The sequence below is a fragment of the Xenia sp. Carnegie-2017 genome, unplaced genomic scaffold (assembly GCF_021976095.1).
Source record: "Xenia sp. Carnegie-2017 unplaced genomic scaffold, XeniaSp_v1 HiC_scaffold_19, whole genome shotgun sequence".
Taxonomy (NCBI): Eukaryota; Metazoa; Cnidaria; class Anthozoa; order Malacalcyonacea; family Xeniidae; genus Xenia; species Xenia sp. Carnegie-2017.
The window spans coordinates 9,652,421-9,666,595 of record NW_025813481.1 but is presented as its reverse complement, the minus strand read 5'-3'; the positions used below and the strand labels follow the sequence as shown (position 1 = coordinate 9,666,595).

The 14,175-nt window shown below is 35.1% G+C and overlaps 1 protein-coding gene across 3 annotated transcripts in view; it reads right to left on the bottom strand.

The window, feature by feature from the left end:
* The window catches only part of LOC124439617 (protein phosphatase 1 regulatory subunit 12A-like), a 33,957-nt gene extending 23,368 nt beyond the window's left edge, over positions 1 to 10,589 (bottom strand). Inside the window, exons 1-9 of one of the 3 annotated variants that reach the window (XM_046989896.1) lie at positions 10,289 to 10,589; positions 9,526 to 9,656; positions 8,031 to 8,149; positions 7,314 to 7,421; positions 6,590 to 6,641; positions 3,944 to 4,088; positions 2,894 to 2,983; positions 1,714 to 1,769; positions 818 to 868 (exon numbers count right to left, since the gene is read on the bottom strand). In XM_046989896.1, coding sequence (XP_046845852.1) covers positions 818 to 868; positions 1,714 to 1,769; positions 2,894 to 2,983; positions 3,944 to 4,088; positions 6,590 to 6,641; positions 7,314 to 7,421; positions 8,031 to 8,149; positions 9,526 to 9,656; positions 10,289 to 10,552 — 1,016 coding nt within the window. In that variant the 5' untranslated portion in view covers positions 10,553 to 10,589. The remainder of the gene's footprint in view (positions 1 to 817; positions 869 to 1,713; positions 1,770 to 2,893; positions 2,984 to 3,943; positions 4,089 to 6,589; positions 6,642 to 7,313; positions 7,422 to 8,030; positions 8,150 to 9,525; positions 9,657 to 10,288) is intronic. The other 2 variants (XM_046989895.1, XM_046989894.1) reach the window with 2 other exon arrangements.
* Between the last annotated feature and the right edge of the window lie 3,586 nt (positions 10,590 to 14,175).

Sequence of the window (14,175 nt, the reverse complement as noted above, 5' to 3'; positions counted from 1 at the left end):
TGTCCGGTATTTGTATAGTGCACAGTTTTTTAATGAAAGTTTCAGTGGATTGTAGCTTGTGTTTTGATTTGTTTGTAAGTGGTTGCAGTATGCGGTTATTAACCTGGACGATCATCATATACAAACATATAACGATACTCCCGGGTTCAAACCATTTACTTTATTGTGCTAGATATTGAAAAAACATAGTTTACTTAATTTATATGATTGAGCTTTAACTTTATTCAACTTCGGTAAAAGATCGTGTCATTCTATTGTTTAACACACGCTATGAAATCATTTTTGGGATAATGAAAAAATTGATAATCAGTTAAAAGGACTGTTATAATAGATGTAGTGGTTTTTATAGTAGAGCAGTAATTTAGCGATCATACAAAGCGAAATAAAAATGAGATAAGCTTTGCGCAGCTTTAGAATTTTGCTTAATTTTATCGTGGAGATAAAAAGTGTTAGTAATATGTCTAACACTATTTGTAATTATTTAATAATACTTAGAAAATTAGAAAATAATCTGAGACAGACAAATAATTTATCATATTTGACATGGTACCCAAATGTTTGTTCATTAGTACGATGTTAATGTTATTAATTTCATTTGACATGGTACCCAGATGTTAGTTCATTAGTACGATGTTAATGTTATTAATTTCATTTGACGTGGTACCCAGATGTTAGTGCATTAGTACGATGTTAGTGTTATTCATTCCATTTGACATGGTATCCTGATGTTAGTTTATTAGTACGATATTAGTATTATTAATTCGTCCCTTAGGCAGAATAGTTCTCATTCAGTATGTACAGTAATTTTCAAACTCACTCTTCAATCACGTTATAGCTTCGATTGGGCGTCATGTCTCTCGTTATTTGTCTAAACATTCATAACTTCTAATAAAACTTCTCAAGAAAACATCGATAAAAAATCAAAGTTTGCCAAGCTAAGGAGTTTTCTGTTTTCTTCAAATGCAATACGTGCATATAAAAACAATAATGAAAAAAATAGTAAAATCTCACAAACACATGATTTACAGTAAAAAAAATTGTACTCCTAAGTTATGAATAGTATAAATATCAAACATTTTCCATTGCATGCAAAGTCATTCATGTTAAAAAAACGAAAACGACGACGACGACCATAAATTTTCACTACGTATATGGCCAATGATTTAGAACCCAATCCTCTAGATGTCTAACTACCGTGTCAAGATGATGCAAGGACGCCATCTTGAATAGTGGCAAAAAGCAAAGATCAAAATAAAAAACAAGCTAAAAGAACGTTTGAAAACCCAATCCTATCAAACAATTTAGAAATTAAACCATACAATATAAACTTTACAACTGTATTTCAACTCGGGAAAAGCAGATATTAATCATAAATATCGTCAGTTTTGCCACCTTTCAAGATGGCGGCTTGCCTCACTCATTAATATACAAAATCGGCGGAGTCAATTATCTAATAGATTGGGTACTAGGACATTAATATATGGCAAACACCCTATAAAAGTCCGCCGCCGAGCATAATGTTAAAAATTATTTCATTAGTTTCCAATCATCAAAGAGAACATTACAATAATATCAAATTTCGCAGTTGTCGTCGTCGTCGTGATACAAGTTTAAGTAAAAATCGCCAATTTCACATGAATAAGACCGGTATCGACCGATAAAATTTTAAATTTAACTCGCTGAGATAAATTTGAAACAATAAATCACACACACCTTCTTGTCAATGGCGGCTGACCACTGTTGATGTTTTTCATTGGTGTTATTGACGCCTATAAGAAAAAGAACAATAAGAAAGACAAACATAACTACTCTGGACGGAATAGCGCAAAGGTGTTTCTAGGCAATCTGAAAAACGTGTATTCAGTCTGGTGTGGTTACATCCCCAAAACTGCCGTAATGGAAATCTTAGAAACATTCTACTGCGCCTGTAGCCACAGTATAAGAACAAACAGTAGTTCCACTATATAGAAATTGTTTGTGTAGCGCATATCTTAGTAAGAATGTGATTAGCATAGTGGCAGCCATTAAATTGTATTTTGACCAATAGGAGCGCTGAGGTGGCTCACCGCAGCCAGTAATCTAATTAAATACACAGCACTAGGTTGCACAAAGGAATGAGACTACTGTTTGTTTCTATACTGTGCCTGTAGCTATACTTCATACAAGTAGAAATTTCAGCCTGGTTTAAAGCAGGTAAATTTCTCACTTTAACAATAGTATCTTTAAAGTTAGCCACATTCTAAGCAAATCCTAACAGAAATAAAGGTCGGGTTAAAAAATTTACAGTCTCCCTTGCACACGGGCTTTCTAATCTAAAGCAGACGGGAGTGGATTTTTCAAGATTTAATACTGAAACAATAAAAGCTAAGGCATACACATAATAATACAGTATTGATACATAATACATTACTAAAAACAATACCAAACACTAAAAACTAAACAATAAAAGCTATTTGTACATTAAATATTTCAAGAAAATGGCGGATAACAAAGATAAAAAGTTGCAATAACATTGAACGAGACATTTTAGATTGAACTAATGACAGCCACTTTCTCATTAAACTTACATATTTTATAAGTGAAACAACAACTAACGCAAAAGGCAAAACACTCAATGCAAAAATATTCCAATCAGTTATCAAAGAAATGGAAATAAATAGCCAACGTGAACATTCCTTATGACATAGCAAACTCTTTGAGCGTACGATAAGATCATCCAAAAAAATGCAGATTTCATAATCGATGTGAAGCTAACGGGGTAAACATTCAAAGCATGTATTGGAGCGGCTGAGATGATCATCCGATAATGTAAACAATTGCCCAAGTATCAACCAGACCAATTATCATATTAACTAGCATGCAAATTCACATATAAAAAAAGTGCAATGCATACGTTAATTTTGGGTTTCTCCATTTGTTTTTTCTTCAACTCTTCCAAATATTTCTCGATTTCTGGCTCAGCAATATCGATTGGAGTCAAACCCTGGAAAGGAAAAGACACTACAGCGTGTGTCGAAAAAGTAAACGACTTTCAAAAGTCAAAACCTTTATATTCAACAAAATATTTAGCAGACGCAAACGTATGCTTCTACATTGTAAGGCAAGCGCCACTTCCGGGAAAATGACGCGATTTAATTGGCTCGAATCAAGTACGAATGTGAGTCAAAAGAAAGACACTAGGAAATTGAGTTTCATTATTCAAACGACACAATTTCAAACAAGTTATTATTTACAAACGAAAACGAGAGAAGTGAAAGCCACCCAGTACAAAACAGCGAGGAAGAGAAAACAAAGAGAGCTTCGTTTAAGGTCAAAAGAACCTTAAAAACCTCGCTTTCTCGTTCTTTACAGGACTTAGTCTGTACATAAAAACTTCTGTCCTATAAAGACCTCGCGTGCTTGGCTAATAAGATCTTATTAATCCCGTCTTTAACTTCACTCGCGCTATAGCCACCACGAAAAACGAAAGAGAAGAACAAAAAACAAAATACTTTCGATGTGGGTCAAGCCTTTGTCGAACGTGATTCACGATATTCAACGATCAGTCAGTGACCACATACATATACCAAACTATGTTTAGGGGAGATCACGCATCCAAACAATCCCCTTGGGAGAAATGTCAAAAATCAAAAAAGCTTTTTGCATTCCCAAAACTTTTTTAGCCAATTCAATGCTATGTTTTAGCGAACCGTGGATGTTTACCAATTTATCTATAAAGAACGGATTTGTTTTTTAAAAAAAATCATGGGCATGCTGACTAAAGCATTGTGTACTTTACGTACATAACAAGCTAAACATACGAGTGAGTAGCACAATTGTGAAAATACGCACTAAAATACAATTCACAATCACAAGAAAACAACATATACACTTATGTTGTGATTCCTCAAAGTAAAATCAGCACCGTAATCATCACAACCACAAGAAAACAACATATACTTACCACGTGGTTCCTGAGGGTAAAATCAGCACCGTAATCAGCCAATAATTTGCACGATTCCTTCTGTCCCCAGTGAGCAGCAGCGTGCAGTGGAGTCCATTTATCAAAATCTTTTGCATTGGGATCAGCACCAGCTTGCAATAAAAGACTATACAAACAGTAAAAACACACTTAAGCTCCGGCAAGACTCCGCCTTATCATAAACAAATGTTGAATCACGTGTATTTATTTCATAAAAAAAATTTCCACGAATAATCGGACCACCGCGCTGTATGATCATATTGGTTTGTCGATAACAGCGTTCACAGTACCACAGAAAAGGTACTCACATATTTTCGTGTCAACAATGAATAAAAAAAGAAGTTAATCTGAAACTAGAATAATTGATCATGAACAGGATTTAAAAATTTTGTATGAATCGATAATGATTAAAATGGCTTATTTGTATCATAAAGCAACTAACTTACTTCCTAAACTGCACGATAGTCTGCATCGAAAAATAAGACGGAAAAATATTTAACTCTCAATCAAATTTACAATATGAATGGAAGTAATACACAATGTTTCCAAATTCGCATCGCCAAATTTTTAAAATTTCATAATTTGTTTCAAACAAACATTGCAATTCGCCAAAACCTAGGACACTTATTCTACTTTGGCCGATGGGTTGGTTACATTCCGATTTTGTTTTGTAGGGGAAATTTTTCATTCCACCTGTTTTAATAACGACATCGTGCATGTTCGCGCGTGCGTGGGCGATATTACAACATTAATGATGAAACATCAAACATTGTAGGCAGGGGTGTGGGGGAAGTGTGAAACACCCCTCCCCCCTCAGGCTTTTGTAAAATATAAGAATTCGTTCAAAAACTGATAAGATAAAACAGTCAGACCGGAGTCCAAGAAAATTCGTCCATCCCAAAATTTGTCCAGCTCCCTCTTTGGAAACTTGGTCCCCCTGACAAACTTTTACTTTTATCACAACAATTCGGAAACTTTTTCCAAAACTAAGATCCCAGGACATCTAGGTTATTACAACTTATTTTGAGCAATAAATTTAGTGACATATTGTCAAAGCAGTGGGTATAACTATCGCACTATGACAATGACATTATGCGTTGGCGGAATGCTACTATTCACACGTCGAACAAAGAGCATGCAGTGATAAAACTAATGATTCAAAAAAACACATCGCAACTGACGATAAAACACTAAGGTAAGAATAACTTACACGTTTCACACCAAAACATTCAACAAATACAAAAAAAACGTATCACAAAAACATTAAGCAAACGCAAGAAAATCTGCCAGCGTTGCAAACAGACGTGTCTAGCAAAGGGAAAAATTCCGAAGAAATCGCAGCGTACATAGCTATACAAACTCCATTGTATTTGTACACATTTCCTGTGACACAGACTAAATTTGAGGACATTTCTGTTAAATAAAGATACTGTTAAATAAAGACACAAAAAGTCAGTCCAACAACAGCAAACAAATAAAACTCAATCGGAAATGCGCATACAACCAAGAACAGGAAACAAATAAAACCGAACCGGGAATGTGCATACAACCAACAACAGCAAAGAGTGTGAACTGGCATAACTGTTGTAGTGATTTCTTCATTTTAGTTTTTTAACAATTTCAAACAAGTACATTTAAATCAAGACCAACAACAAGAAGAAATCCAAATTGTGTAGGTACGGACGACATATTTAAATGCGAGAGCATTTAAAAAAAATAAATAAATGTATCTTGCTAAATACTTTTTACAAGACTACAAAAATAAGAAAATCAAAAACATTACGCAGTCAATTTTATTTTAAAAGACCGAAGTCATTAAAGTCATTTGCAGTCGATTTTCTATAATATTTCCACGTAATCTGACGAATATCATTTAAAAGTTGAAATTTTAGCCGCGAAATTCGTACGTTACTGAATCAAATGGTATCACAAAAGTACATTTCGATAAGATGATAAAAGAACCTTACAACAAACATTATAAACGTTGAACGTCCATCGAAACATATTGAGGAAGAAGAAACATGAAATCGAAAATAAGAGGACAGAGTGATAAACAGACTTCACTATATGGCGAGCGTTACCTCCAGCAAAATGGCGCGCTTTGATTGGCTGACAAACATTTTCGCCGGTCCATTATTTTCCGTAATGGACCAGGGTCCAGAACGCGTAATTTTACAGTCAAATGTAAACAAACATCGTAAAGCAAACAGCGAAACGCAAAATAAAACGAAACAAAAAAATCATTTACGAATGTGACTCGAAAAAAAAAAAACTCGGAAAACAGTTATCCAGACGATAAAATTTAAAACGATTTGTTTTTACTGACGAAAACTAGAAAAGTGAAAGCCAACCAGTAAAAAACAGCAAGGACGAGAAGGAAGCAAGCTTCGTTTCAGGTGAAATAATGCCATACAATAAACCTTTTAATAACCTCGCTTTCTCGGTCTTTACTGAGAAATATCGGACCTGTTTTTTTTTTTTGTACAAACCTCTGACAACGGCTCAGTCTGTACAAAAAAACTTCGTCCGATTTTCCTCCGTAAAGACCTCGAGCTCGATTAATAACAGCTTATTGATTGCTATTTGAGTGGATAATTAGGCTAATAATTGTAATACTGCCACACTTACCTAACAACTTTTTTATATTCCTTGGCGGCAGCAATATGCAATGGCGTCGCACCTGGTGAAACAGAATTCAGATTACCTTAGAAATGCATTTTTCCACGAATTAGGGAAATTAAACTCAATTATAAGTGTATTTCTAAAGTTTGAATGCCACATATTCGAAATACCAAAACGTTCTAATTCACAAGTAGTCAGCTAACGCAGTAAAGTTGAGCGCATTAAGTCTTGGTTCCACAGACTTAAAATCTCCTAATGATTTTGTGACAGCTGATGATGAATTAAGACTTCATAGACGTGTAACTAAGTAGTCCGCAAATTTGGTGGTTTTATGCAAAATTTTCTGTGTTCTATAACTGCAACAAATGAGTCGCTGTAAAGATCTGGAATTCGCATAGCAGGAGTAATCTTGGCAGGTGGTTATGCCACTGCCAGAACCATATTTTTATATCGAATAACTTGTGTACGTAATATCCACTGCAAAAAAAAAGCATGCTAAAATTGGCATTTTCTAGTATCAAGTTACAAGACAGATTGAAGATTTGAGATTTGAAAAAGTTTAGGGAGATGAGTCCACATCAAAAGAAACACATGAGTAACAAAACACAAGGGTTGTACTCAAACTAGCTAAATTGTATATTTGAAAAATAAAAAAGGCTTAGCTTTTACAAGCAAATAACAGAATAACCTAGGTACATCTTGAAAAATTTACAGGTAACCATAAACTTACCAGTTGTAGGATCTTGGCCTGCATCAATATGCCCCTTGTTCAACCAGGATTGTGCATGCTCTTCCATGATCCTTTCTTCTTCAGCACGAGCAACTTTTACATCAATGTCTAAAAGTTCAATCTGTCATCAAATCATGAATCATGAATAAATCACAGTTGGAAAGTCAATCTTAAAGGAACCATTTGCATAAACCTTACATTTTTAACACCAAGGTTAAGGATAAATTTGTGATGCTATTTTAGCTGACACATAGACACATTCAATGACTTAATTTTCAATGCAAAATATTAGTTTCTAAAACAGCTATGGTCCAATACCATGGGAAAATGGGAAATCCATAGAATTCAAGAACTGGCAAATAATCAACAGAGACCCTATTTAACACTCTGTGAATAATAATATACTTTTCAAGTTAGATGTTTCAGATTGTTGTAAAGATCCTGCATTTGAAAAAAAGACAGATTTTTTGAAATATTTGACTCTCCAATTTGTAGCAAAACAAATCACTTGTACGTATGTATAGCTGAACTGAGTTTTTCTGGGCAATGTTGCAACTCTGTACACTACCTTTAGTGGCTATACTACCCGATCGACACTGAAGTTCATACTCCCTTACTTTGCCTTATGTCGCTACCCCTAAAACTTTTAGCCCCACCCTCGTAAAAAATATGACAATTTGTCCATGTAGTTAATATTACATGTACTAGGTGACATACTAGCTTTACGCAGTTGATTTTGTAAATACTCTTCCATCTCATCTTCTTCAGAAAGATCAAGAGGAAGTTCTCCTTCATTGTTGACAGCCGCAATATCCGCTCCATGCTCAATCAGAAATCTGTAAAACAACAATTTGCATTTCATGACTGAACTCAAATCTTTGCCAAATTTAATGGTTCATTCCTTGCATCAAAATGCAACAAAAAATACCATTTGCTGATAAAACTTAGAATTCCTCTTTCTTATGAAGAAAAAACCTCATTCAAGAATAATTTTGCAGACGTGAAGCTAACATTGATTTGACATTTTTATTCAACTGGGCTGTTTGCTAATTAAGACAACTTGACTATATGCTCAATGATACATGAACAATTGTTCGAGGCAAAAATATGCAAGCAACAAATATGGGCAATTTACTATAATAAGCATGACTATTTATTTTCCGCTACAACAGTATCCAAAACTTTTCCAGGACTTTTCACATTTATATGATAGTGTATTAATTACAGATAACAAAAAATATTCATCGAGACATAAAACTACCATCCTTCATATTCATAGGTTGAAACATTGGCAGGTAACTTCAAATATTGGCAAATATAAATTGGAAAATGCAGCTTTGCACAGCAAACTAAATATTAGATCGATGATTGTGACTTTGATTTATCAATTCAGCAATAAAAATGATATATGAATATCTAATCCCTTAATTCGGTTAAATCTACAAAACAATCCCATTCAATCACAAAATGCCTAAAGATAGCTGCAATGACAACCTGCTGAATCAAATTGCTGATGAGCAGTTTGATCTGTTTTGTCATTTCATCAAGCCTCTTCCTCTTCATTTTATAGTTCCGACATAAATGAATAAAACAAACAAAGCATAACTGACAAACTAGCTGATGTTCACATGCTCGGTTAAGTCCAGTGAAGCAACAGCTCAGGATCATTTTCAGATTAATTCTTCAAAAGATTTTCAAAAGATAACTTTTCACAATATGGGTAGAAATTTCCGCCGTAGCTTGGTTACCAAAAAGGGGCAAACAAAACAGCCACACACAGTACGTGTAACGATTACTACAATTAAAAAAGAAACGCAATTGCAGCAGAAATTCAAAACGCCATTATCCTCTAACATAAACGAAGGACGGAAAAAATAGCCAAGAGCCCACACTCCGAAGTTGTTTTGTAATGCGATACAACAACGTTTATATGCCCGAATGTCGACGAATACGCGCTCTTCTAAAGGAAACTCGCATCAAAACCTCTCGATTGCATGCATCTCACAAATTAACCGTGTCTAATTCAAACAAATATAGGATACTCGGAATTTAATTATATATCTGCAACATTGTTGTCGATCACAAACAAATGCTATATATAGGAGAGCAAAGTGTATTCTCGCGCGCATATTATGGTATTCAAGCTTGCAACACCATCAATTTGTATCATTCCTTACAAAACTACAAAAGTATAATAGCCTGCTACACTTACTCAGTGATTTGAATGTTTCCCGAACTCGCCGCTGCATGTAATGCGGTCCAACCTTCGTTATCACGAACTTCAAGATCAGCTTTATTTTGCACCAGCAATTCGACTAAATCGTAATTCTCGTCCACACACGCCTAAAAAGAATTGTTCAATATATGATCAGAGCAAGCGAGAGAAGAACTCGTTGCGTGGAAGCTCTGGCATGCAATTACAACTAGCCTAACTTAAGTATACAATGAAAATGTACATGTAAAGATGAGTGTGTATTATTATTATTTTCTCCAAAGCAAATTTTTCTATTTTTTTATTCGAAATGCCCTTTAGCTAAGACGAGTTTAATAATTTTCCAATATAATGCAATAGTCAAGAATAAAGACATTTACGACCACAGCAAAGAAGAAGTTTAGGCGAGAACAGCATAGTGTAATGTAAATATTTTAAATATCGTTGCCTCTCCAACTTCTGTCATATGGCGTAAAATACGGCCGTATATCGACTAAAATATTTCTCCAAGTGAGCTACTCGCAACGATGGTCAATTCTCTATATGAGTATCTTCTTTGCTGTGGGTGTAACACTGACGAGACATTCGCATAAAACAACTTTCCAACAAGCAGTTTTTATTGTATTGAAATACATCTCGTGGGCCATGACAATTTCATATGTCAAATCCGCGTCGTCTGTGGACGTTTCTAGCCTTGCTAAGGCTATTTTTGCTTAAAGTATATGAGATAAACCTTCGTCTTCATGACAAAGTGTGCTCCCACCTGATGTAACGCAGTAAGACCGTCGCTATTTTGATAGTTTACGTCCGAACCCTTTTGCAGTAGTTTCTTGACTTCTTCCAAGTCGCCGGCAGAAGCGGCCGATAAGAACACCGTACCATCGTCGAAATTCACTATATTTCGTTTCGTAGGCTTGTACACAGGTTCCCGAGCTGTTTCGCTCTGATTCCAACGCTGTAGTTGCTCTTGTCGTTTTAAAAAAGCCGAAGTCACTCTCGGAGTTTCATTTCCACCAGTATCCGCCATTTTCCCATAATGACGTGCCGAGCTGATCTGAGCTGCCCACGTTCACGTGACCTTTGTAAGATATGCTATTGGTCTAACTAAGCAACCTAGTGAGTATGATTCGTCAACAGCGACATTACGACAACTCTGAACTTCCCAACAGCATTTTTTGCAGGAAAATTTGTCTATCATAAATCATAATAAAATACAAACAGAAAACAGCGATATAAAGCGTTGGAAGATTATTAATGACTGTAGAATATTGATAATAATTGAATGATCCTACATTTCATTGCAGCGTTTTCTCCAGTATATGCAAACGAAATTTTAACTGCAACATTACCAATTTCACTTCACCTTTTGCACTGTTTAGTGTAAATCATCCGTTAGGCCTCAAGACGTTTCGCTCAATAGGAAGCACTGAAAATTGAGAAAATTGATAGCAGTGCAAAAATGTCTTTTACGACTAAGCTGCTCCTCCAACTTAATATTGAAATATTAAGACCCAAAAGAAAAATTCACTGGTTGGCAAAAATTACTGATGACTTTTAAGAGCTATGTCTATAACTCCACAAGGAAACTTTATTAGAAAATTTTCAACTACATGTCGCAATTTAAAATCCTAGACTAAGTTTCGTAAATAAAGAATAATAGAAAACTGACGTTTTCATATTTATCATACGTTTCCAATGTAACCTAATACAATAATTGAACGGAAAGCACTTCTAGTTCCTGAACCTTCCAGAATTTTCCTACGAACATGACATAACTTGCCTATATTGATGTACTCTTAAAGCTTGTTATCAATGTGTCATTATCACTGAAGGGTATTGTAAATCTATTTGGGCGTTGAGATGGAAAATCGTTGGGAATTTCCAAGCAAGGTGTTAGCATCGGATGTGAAAAATTTTCAATACTTGGAATGACGGCATACGAAGTGCACATCACCAAACGCAAAAAAGGCTCATCGTTTGAGGTTCATTTCATATGTAGGCCAGTGGCGTCACCATGGAGAAATTGAGGGGGTTGGGTCCCCGGCCTCTGTTATTCCAAAGACCAATTTTGAGATTGAAGAAGGAAAGGAAATAAAACCAACTTCAAACAGCAGTAAGAAAGTTTACTTTCTGTAAGCGTGTACATAGCGAATTATATATACTAAATACCAATCTTGAAGCATTGTTGTCTGTATGATTGTCTTGAATACACTTGTTGACAAATGTAACAGAATTCTGCCCATTCTAGAAGTGTGTGGCTGCTAGATTATTATAAATCCTGTCTGTAAGAAATAGCGTTTGAGAGAACATAAAGTCAAACATTTTGTCAAGTGTGCGCATGCCTCTGTACCCCAATTGTAGTCTCGCATATTTGACGATTGCCTTGTCCCCTTTGGTCCGAACAACCTGGTGAAGTCATCCATGTAGCTTGTGCTGTTGGCTTCCTCTCATTCTATCATTGCTGTTGCAAGAAACAAAATTAAACAGTCACAACCGCTGCATAGACTGGAACATACTTTACTTGTGGGACGCTGAATTTTATTCTTGGAATTGTTTTTTCATGGAAGAGGGGAAGCATGTTGCGCCGGCTCATCTGCTTCCCAGGACTAACACAACAAAATTACGACATATGACACATCTGCAATGTTTGCCAAATTATACATGTGCCAAAGCTAAAAAAATTGAACAGGGATAGCGACATATGTGGTTGGTTTCTACAAGCGATTTGTATAAGCCTAAATTTTAGCTTCTTATTGAAAATAGTTTTCGCTCAACGCGAACAACACTACGGGGCTACTTAACTTTTATCAATCATTACTTGCGGAGAATTTCTTCAGACTATTTAAGGAAATGCTTTGCAAAAATGCGCTGGTAATTATTTTTCCAAATTACAAAGATATGGTTACACTTGTCACTTCCTTCATTTTAACTTAACATATGAGATAATTTGTGTTTCAAATTGAAAGAAAAGGCTTCTTGTCGCTGTATCACATGTAGCTGTCAGTCATATCAATTAACGAATTTAAGTATTGCATTGAATTTTATCCATCCGATGGCATTATGCGTGTTCTCTTCGTAGCTTTTCGCTTTTATTGATGTAGTGAGTCTACTGACAAATAAAGTAAACAAAAATACATTTGAGTTTTGAGCAAACACCGACAATGCAATGCCAACTTATTTGTGACAAACATGCGCACTGACATCTGCAAAGTGGGATGGAGGAAAGTCAGAACAAATCAACTGTAATATACATAACAATTTGAATATGATAGTGCATGGAGCAAGAGCATTTGCTGAGAAGAGTATGTGTGTATGTCTAGAGGAAAATGCAAATCTAACCTGCTGCCAGACTATCTCCGTCTTTATATTTTTTGAACATTGAACAATTTCTCGTTCCAAGTATCAAATGTCGATGTTGGTATAGACATATATTTTGGATCGCAGCTAGAGTTGCACTGCTCTTGGCTTGTAGAATCTTCGTTCCCGGCGTTCTCATCCATGATCATTGTTGACGAACCGAGTTTATGAGTGCGAAAATTAATTTTGAAACTTGTGTTTTGATTAAGAATTCATAAGCTTCATTCTTTATATTAGGGGTCTCCAAACTTTACAGACAGAGGGCCACATGAACTTTCATCCAGCATGTTGAGGGCCGAAGAATATAAAAAATTTCCACGTTGTCCTCAAGCTTTTTAAATTTCGCAATGTGCTTGAAACGGAAGTAGGAAGTTGGGAGAAAAATTGACGTAAGCCACTCTTGCTAGTTGGCTTGCGACATAACGTGAACTTTCTGCACAAAGTTTATTTTGTTTAATAATATTATTTTTTTTCTTAAGTGCCTCTGCGGGCCGGATTGAGAGAAAAATTGTTGTTTGTAAACTAATAGTTTCGCAGCCTACATTGTAAACTAATAGTTTACAATGCAGGCTGCGAAACTTTTATACAATCATTTACAAGCGCAAGTGACAGTTACGTAATTAGAGAACAAAAAGACTCAACAATAAGGCAGTATACTTATATTTAAAATAGAGATAATTTCTTACAAGTGGTCTCAAAGCTATACAAGAAATTATCTCTATTTTCATGAAACTAGCAAGAAACTATTAGTCTGATAATGTCTTTGGAATAAAGACGAAATATTACAACATCTTTTGTTTCAAACTCTTGTATTATCTTGAATATCAAGAAAACGAGATCTCCGTCTTCGGAATTTGTTTTATTTTGTTTTACTGTTGAGGACTGGTAACGAAGTACGTCAAAAGAACTTCTATACAAACCAAGTATTCAATCTCGGATCCGAGCTGAGACATAACGTTGCAATGAATCTCGGTATTCATAATTATACAATATATTTCAGTATGAGGCTTTTTCGTTTTCAACATACTTGATAAAGGGTTGTTTTATTGCTACCGTTCATTTGTTTTATATCAATCTCGTATTATGTAGCTTGTCAATGCTGTTAATAATAGTACTTCGTTCCTTTTCGTCTAATTGTAGCTATACTAAAAGATTTTTGATCTTAAAAGTTGATGAGTAGACACGTAATTAAGTATTTCTTACGATTTATGACTTCATACTATTAAGGATTGACATTCCTCGGCCATTTTGAATACGCAGATTGAAAGAGTTTTACTGATTATGAATGACAAT